At 44.8% G+C, this 8,580-nt stretch overlaps 1 protein-coding gene across 1 annotated transcript; it reads left to right on the top strand.

Moving 5' to 3' along the window:
- The first annotated feature begins 460 nt into the window (after window positions 1-460).
- On the top strand, window positions 461-4,550 carry LOC119388777 (uncharacterized). Its single transcript, XM_037656189.2, has 4 exons — window positions 461-610; window positions 1,874-1,944; window positions 3,302-3,391; window positions 3,864-4,550. Exons 1-4 carry the CDS (start codon window positions 568-570, stop codon window positions 3,999-4,001), a joined length of 342 nt encoding a protein of 113 aa, XP_037512117.1. The 5' UTR covers window positions 461-567; the 3' UTR covers window positions 4,002-4,550.
- The last annotated feature ends 4,030 nt before the right edge of the window (window positions 4,551-8,580 follow it).

Genomic DNA, 8,580 nt, shown 5'->3' with positions numbered 1-8,580 from the left:
ATACAACTTGGACGTAAAAATAAACGCAGAAAGAACGCGCACTTACGCAGGCCCGACCACACCAACAACAAACGGGTCACATGTTGCGATAAACAATGTCCTGACGACAGAAAGGCGGAGACAAGCAGCGGCCCCGAGCAATATTTTGTTGGCGCGAATGAGTCGACAATGCAGCGTGTGTTCGTTGTTTCCTGTCATTTTTATTTATTATTATCGCGGCTTTAATTGTGATGCACTCCAAATGGTTCGTAATTAAGGGGGACACCCAGCCGCCTGCCTTACCAAGGCCACCTCTCGGCACGTCGAAGGTGCGTTGGTGTTGGCACAGTGCCTAAGGGGGAATTCCATCTGCCTTGTGAGAATGTGTCAGGAGGGCAATTTTAGATGCTTTTGCGTTTTATCTTTTTCTGGGCTGGTAAACATTGCCTGCTTGAGAAAAGTTGGTTCTCGTTGGAAGCTCATTCTATAGCGGAGCCTTCGCTGGGCGTACCCGCCTTAGTTTCGAGGCGTGAATGAGCTGACTTATTAGCAGCCTCTTCGAGAAAGCAAAGGACGAATCTAAGTAGCATGAACTCGGCCGTAGTGATAGTCGTCGCAACGGTTTTCATCGGTAAGTGGCAAGCGCTCTTTTGGATATACGCAGTGCCGTATTTTATTGATTGGGCAGGTTCGATTTGTAATTGTTAAAGTTACGAGTACGCAGATACAGACGGTGTCATATTTAAACATTACCGTGTAGGCGGACGTTCAAACTGCAACTACCATCAGTTGCAGCTGATTTATACATGACAAACCCTATCGTCACAAGCAATCGTATGCGCTTTTCGAATAGATTTCGTGAATAGGAGGAGCGTTACGGCCATGAATGTTAACAGTGTCTGTGTCTTGTTATCTTTTATTCTGTCTCTAAGTATTGCAAGAAACTTCAATACGTTGTCACGTAATATATTCTAATTTTTACTCTTTCCTTCTGTAATGTGCTTGTTCGATTCTAGAATAAGGCTGTTTCGCCTCTTGTTAGGATGACCTCATTGGCCATGTCATCAACTGTGCGCGTTACTCCCATGATGGGCTCTGATGCCAGCCAGCGTGAGTGAAGAGGACGGCGCATATACAAGCAATTAGGTCCGCGCACATGCATGATGACGATGATGATGGGGATGACGATTGTGATGATGACATGCATACAGGTTCCGTCGCATTGTCCCCTGATACTGCCACCTGATATGCACGTTCAAGCGGCCGTGGGCATTAATTTGTAAACAGATAAATTGTTTCCTTGTGAATTTGTACTGGTCTGAGACTATCACAATTCAACTTTTACAGCACCTTATTTTTATATTGAACTTCATTTTCACCAAACATGCCTTGAAAGATAATTTGTTCTGTTTGTTATATCTCAATTCGCATGATGTCTATATAGCCGTCCCCACCATAGGTTCTAGTAATCAAGAATAAACGAACGAGTTTTCAATTTGGGAACTATTCTTTTTCGCTCAAGGAAACCTCTTTTTTTTCGCCCAAGTGACTGAACACTTTATCCAGAGAGATAAGTTAAAATGTTTCTTTTTTTTGAAGACCTCGAATATTTACCAATCCAGCGCTAGAAAATTGAATCTTTCACTTACCATCGCGTGTGTCTGCGCCCACTATGTTTATGCATGACAGATCAAGGTTGCTCAGAAAAAAAAGGAGCTTCTCTTTTTTTTTATCAACCACGTAGCCAAAATACTGACGGCGGCCGAATGCAATTATTGACACGGAATAGACAAGAAACCACAAGAATGCGCTGTATTTTAATTGCTTAAACGCCTTCTGAGAGCACTGAAATATAATTAGGTGACTGATTAATATTGCATGGTGTGTTGCGCAGGTGTGTTCGTCGAAGTGACTCCCCACTTTTTCACGAAAGACCCGGCTTGTCACCGTCTTCGCACAAAACTGGTGAGTAAGATAAACGTGACTCAGTGGGAAGTGAGTTTCGAGCTATTAGATAGAGATAGCAATTTTAATGATGTTTCCGGAGATGCTAGCCTGGTTTATCACCTGGCTTGCTACTACTTGTCAAAGCCACCATATTATAATGGGGTACGCTGTAGCTGGGGAATGGGGGCTCCCGATTGCCTTTGACTACTTGGCGTTCAACAAAGTGAGCGACAATCTTCGCCTTCGCCCCGCCACGGTGGTCTAGTGGTTATGGCGCTCGACTGCTGACCCGAAGGTCGCGGGATCGAATCCCGGCCGCGGCGGCTGCATTTTCGATGGAGGCGAAAATGTTTGAGGCCCGTGTACTTGGATTTAGGTGCCCGTTAAAGAACCCCAGGTGGTCGAAATTTCCGGAGCCCTCTACTACGGCGTCTCTCATAATCATATCGTGGTTTTGGGACGTTGAACCCCAGATATTATTATTATTTTCGCCTTCAACACACATCAAAATGCGGCTGTGTTGATCGCGCGACTTCACACTCAGCAGTGTCAGGCCATGTATACACATACTGAACTACAGCAGCAGGTTCGTGTCTTTTATCACGTATTTTCGACAATCCGCGTGGCATATTTTGGCCTATTTCATATAATAGCTGCCGCGGATCCTTTCTGCGAAACACGATAGCTCAGATACAGGAAATGTTATACACCTAAAAGTTGTTGGCAAAACAAAATTTCTTGCTGTCGCTGCGTTTTCCCGGTCTGTCGCACTGTCGAGCTCATCCGCATGTTAGGCAGCAATCACCGCATATCACAATGAATTCCCCGTGTCACTGTCAGTTATGCCCCCTTTGTGTTGCGTCATTCCGATGTGGAAACTCCAAAATGAATCGGTTGAGAGTTAAACTGTGCTTTTTAATTGTCTATTCAATGCACCCGTGATCTCTTCTGACTTGACCAGCCCAGAAATCCTGGTTCGAATTCACAATATTTTTCGTTCACAAAGTTAGTTTGCCATTGGCCAGCTAACTATGTCACTTACGAACAACTCTAGGGTATAATGTTTTTGTACGTGCGTGCGTGTGTGCGTGCGTGTGTTGGTACGATGGTAGGGTAGTGATTCTTTCACATTTCTCGCGGTGCAGCCCAAAACCGAAGAGGACCGACAAACGCATTTCTTACGCGGTAAACGCAATCATTTATATATCTATGTATCAACATAAGAATACCGTGTAAACAGGCTGGTAAAAGGGGAGCATGAAGTTGGAGGACGCGACCTCAGAGTTAGTGTAGACTGTGCAGCTTGTTTTCATAGAGTCCTCGCAACATCAGGGCTGTTACGTTTCTTTTCTTTCTTTGTCACGCGTTCGAGCAGGACAAAATTCGCCGGCACTGCATCTACCTGTGTCACATGCCTGAGGGGTACATCAGGATGGCTGTTGAAGAGGACGGCACCCCTTGCAAGGTAAGAGTCTTCTAAAATTTCCCGGTGTGCTTTATCATCTTGCTTACTACACAGCAGTAAGCGCAGAACGGACCCAAGCACAAACCTGCGGTCAGCTTTGCATCGGGGCTTTATATTGATTTTGTTCAGCTCCGACCTCCATCTGAGCCCACAAAACATTTCAACCTGCTTAAAATGCGGCTTCAATGAAGTAACTTCGAGAATAAAAACACAAGGCCATAGCCCCTAAGCTACTCTGGCGTATTCGGTATAATGGTCGCATATTCAAGAAGGTCTGAAATTGAAAAGATATGAATTCAGATGCAGTGACCGAATTGACAAGTCTTCAAATTCGTAATTTTTCGTTTGCCTTGGGTTCGCCCCATTTACTAACATATGTCTAGCTTCACGATGATTGTGGACGCCAGTTATATTGTCATTCATTGCCTCTGGTGTCGGTATGACCAAAAGTAATGCATTCTTTTATTTTCAGCGTCTAGTACGCGAAGGTGTGTGCTTGCGAGGGCACTGCCGCAGGCCGAGGTCACGAAAGGGAGGCCCCTCTACTTCCAATGGTTCTGACGAAGGGAAAGTACCCGAACTGACGACAGGGGCCATCAGCTATGCCTGACGACGAACGTTTGAACAGTCGCCCTCATGCCGAATGTCGTTTGACGACAGCATGCGTGCACTGAATTGTAATATCTGTAATCACGTGCACTCTAATTACTAATCAGAGTGCACGTGATTGAAAAACTTTCGTAGCATCGACTCGTTTCTTCGTCAATTACTGTTGATAGCGTTACGTTTGCATATGTGAAAACCCCGAGAAACGGATGTGATGCATAGCTGCGGTGAAGGGCCCGTGGCCAAGATAAATATGCGTAACTCTTTTGATGTGTCTGTTGTTTTGCAACACTAGCAGTTGGATAGCGTACACCGTGCGCTTCTGTTGCAACAGGAGTTGACATTTTGAGCTTCTGTCTAGAAATAAGGAAACACGACAGGCGGTCGCGATCCTCCAGTTAGCCAGGGAGACAAAAAGAAAAACACGCGTGATTCAGACGCTCTGTTAATTGCCATAATAAGAGAGCACGCCGAAATGTAATTATCATTTATTTTTCTTGTGTGTGCATGTGTGTGTTGTTGTTGTTGTGTGGCAAAATAAAGCTACACGCCTGCATTCACGTTCGTTTCAAGAAGTGGCAGTTGTGTCAGTGTTCTTCTTGCTCAATCTTGTTTTATTCGCATAAAAACGATGTAATTGAAAGATTCTGCTATATTCGATCAAAGTTACTTTGACATACGGTAACATACGGTTACTTGCTGTAATGAAGGGTAGATGCTGTTTCACAATCAGATTTTCAGGCCTTCAAGACACCGTTTTTATTTATCACTGACCACAAAGAACGCGACAAAATTGAGCCTGATGCGTGCCTAATGTTGTTATAAAGAAAGGTGATCGAGCTACAGTTTCGTGGGAGAAATAATGCCTAATTCAGTGTTTGAGTTACACAGAACGTGACTTGTCGCCTGACATGAAATACCACGCGCAACATTTCTTCCTTTTGTTGCTTGATACGACACGCGATATATATAAAAAAGAAACAGGTTCTTTCGATGTGCGCAGATATCATGCCAGATTTTGAACTGCCCTGGAATTCATACAAGTGGGACGAAATATTCAAGGAGTCACGCCCTTTACAATCGTTTCGAAATCCGTTTTCTGTCAGTGCCTATGGAACATTTATGTGTCTTCGTATGGTGTCTCTACCCAAACAATTTGCTTGTTTTCTAAACTCCATTTAGCTGCTCCCTGAAAACTTTCCACACGCAATCTGTATCCGTAATTTCGTCGCGCCTTTAAACTTTGATTTCGTAATCACTTCGGCTGTTTCCGCGCCATCTTTGTTATATGTGTTCTGTCTGTGGATAAGAGGCAGTTCACTGATTCTTCGTGTTTACGTTTGTGCCAGTTTCAAGCGTCCAACTCCTTTCGCTTCGTGAAAGGACGATTCCAATAATTCTGGCGCTCGTTTTTCATTTCCCCCGGGGACCCAGGAACACTTGCGATGAGTTTCCTGGACGCTCACGCTCAGATTGGGCCCTTCAGGCTCTCTGGAGATCAACGCGGCCTCTCCGAATTCTTTTGTTTGAACGGTTGCCGCTAGCAGCTGGGCCTAGTACTGTGATTTCTTTGTTGTCCTTTTGTTTGCCACTGACAACAAGACAATCCACATGGCGCTTCTGACTTTCTCACAGCTTCGATCCTAGAATGCGCGAGATTGGCACAACCGGCTTGTTCTCGCCAAAGGGCGAAATTCCGCCGAGAAACTTCACAGGCCCGAGGCATGGTTCTCCGGCTGGCTTCTCCACTTTGACTCTTCCCAAACTTTGGTTTTCTCTAACCTTACTTCTTAACAAGTATCGCGTTTTAAGCCGGTGCGAAAGATTACCGTGAGGAAAAACTTCGATTAAACAGGAATATTATTGCTGCTGGCTGCAAACAACCTGATGTGTGGTTCTTTTTTCTGGTAACCGGAAAAAGTTGAAAAAAGCGGGTCCATGAGGTTGCGGAGTGAATCGTCTGTGTGGGCTGTCAGACTTTTAAGGCGAAAGCCTTAGATTGCCTCATCAAACGTTAAATTTGACCCTCAGCGTCCCGCGTCGGTGGCGTCTCGCGTCCTGCGGCGTCGGGGGACGTGTGATACAGAAAATCATCACGAGAAGACGTCACTACATGACGTCAGGATGACTTCACAGATCACCAAAATTGGCGACGTCATCTTGACGTCACAAATTTTGGCATGACATGATGCCGTCACATGATGCCGCCATCCCATGATATCGTAGCTTGGTCAAAGGTGGGCCGATCAAGGAGGCAGTGCAAAACCAGGTGAGGTGCCTTCTATATTGGAGGCAATGCAAAACCACGCTAGGCGCACGAAGCTTTCGGAGAGTAGCGGGGAAAGATCATTACAACGACTGAGAAGAAAAAAAAAGACGGCTTTCGCCTTCAAGTCGTCTTAAGTGAATGCGCAAGGAATCCCTTGAGTGTTCTGATTCTGTGCTCGCGCGGTGTTAGCCCTCAAAGTTGTCTCATGTACTTTGGAAGTTTTCTTAGTGTACTTTTACTAAGTGGAAGACGTCTAATGCAGGAACGCCAAGTAGCACTTAAAACGTCGGTACTGCATAGAGACAGCTTCGGGAAATTATAAACGAGAAAACGCATTTGATCGCTCTTCGGGGGGTATTATAAACAAAAAGAAAAATTGATAGGCAACCTAATTATTGGACAGAGATCAAACAAAGATATTGTCGACGTTAAAACAGCGGATAGCCAGACGTACCCGGCACTAACAACCATTCAGTCATGTTTAGTCAGCATTAGCCAACACCAGCCTATATTATTCCTCATTCAGCCACACTATATGAAATTAACCAGTGCAAATGGCTTCTGGTAATGTGCAAGCAGATACAGCAGTTAAAATACGTGACTCGTTGAGACGTCTTGTTAGACTACGCTACTTTCTGGATCAGCCAGTACTCTCAGTCAGAAATTGCCTTACCCATATATGCAATACGCGCGAAAGAGGCTCGAAATTAGACTGCAATCCACGGAATGAATGTGATCAGCCAGCGAGGCTGTGTTATCACCTGATCCGATATACCGATGTGTTCAAGCTGATTTTCGCGAGTCCTAATTATGTGAAGCAGGGAGTGACGTAACTCTCTGGTTCGTGTGGTATACGGTTGCCGTTTTGCAGCGAAAGAAGCTCATGCAGTTGCAATCTTCACCGGGAAACGGATTCGGTCAATGCTACGTGCTTTGCATTGCTCGAACGCGCCTTATCGTCTATACTGTGTAACTTTTACACTTGTTTTGAGGCTTTTTTTATCGAAGCGCACACTTGGGTGTGTCTTGCACGCGTAATTCAAACCTAGGTAGGCGCTATTGGTTTAGATTCATCGATTTGTTTTCTGTCGACTCTGCTGTCGACTGAATAAAAGTGCCGCACAGAAGTAGTAAAACCAGCAAAAAAATGCACATAAAAACATTAGCTTTGCAAGGCTGCTTCTACTCATTCACTGACAGCCTTTCGTTTCCGCTCCCATTCAATCCTGAGAAGAATGAAAGCCGTATTCAAAACGTATTAGCACAGTCTCCGTGAAAGCCCTTCTTCAACATTTTTTTCTTTATAACATTTTCTTTGGTTTAACAAATTTGACTCCTGAAATGCGCATTACTCTGTTTCACTTACGAACAGCTCCTCCCGCGTTTCCACGGATGTTTCAGCTGTGTTAAGCCTTAGCATCATCAAACGCGAAAATTGGCCGGCGACGAGTGGTGCAAAAAAAAAAAAAAAATCACAGCATATCCACGGAGTGAATGATGATGAGTGGGCGAAGCTGCGGATGTTCATCGGTAAACCGTGAATCTTCCGTGAATTCTGCCCAGTACATCATCACCGACGTGAGATCGGGCGCGTTTATACTAAAGGTTCGATGAGTTATGACGACTTGCAGCTCACTTTAATTTTACATGAACGCTGTGAATTTTCATTGTTTAGAAAACCATTGCTTTAGAAAACGTCTGGCGTCTTTCGTTAAGCAGCTGGCGTCTTTTAGTTTTGCTTTAGAAACATCTGGCGTTCTTTCGTCTTGCTTTTAGAAAACATCTGGCGTCTTTCGTTGGTTCATTTGATCAACCAACGGCGTTTTGAACAAAATTTTTATTGTTTAATCACGCACAGGAGAAATCTCACCAGGCACAACCTTGGAGGTAAACAATGGCTGCTAATGCGAATGAGAGACAGAAGAAGTCAACTTTTAGCTAACACTTACACTTCTTCTTCTACTAACGTTTCCTACTGGAACATGTCAATGGCTGCTAATGGGGAATGAGAGACAGAAGAATTCGGCTTTTAGTTAACGCGCACGCTGCGAATTTTTTATTGTTCAACAACGCACAGGAAAAATCTCCCACCGGCACCACCTTGGAGGTCAAGATATGGTACTAGCGTTATGACTGGTTACGCACTACGCCTACGACAACTACGAGGGACGAACGGGTGCCGCTTTAAGGAGCTTCACCCCTAAAACATCATCGCGTGTTAACATTGCCATATGACGTCATTATGGCGTCACATATCGCAAAAATTCAGATTACAGTGGCGCCCGGTCAGAGGTGGGCCAATCCCGGAGGCAGT

This window comes from Rhipicephalus sanguineus, chromosome 4, assembly GCF_013339695.2.
Source record: "Rhipicephalus sanguineus isolate Rsan-2018 chromosome 4, BIME_Rsan_1.4, whole genome shotgun sequence".
Taxonomy (NCBI): domain Eukaryota; kingdom Metazoa; phylum Arthropoda; class Arachnida; order Ixodida; family Ixodidae; genus Rhipicephalus; species Rhipicephalus sanguineus.
The sequence above is the reverse complement of the archived record's forward strand: the minus strand, read 5'-3'. Positions and strand labels throughout refer to the sequence as shown.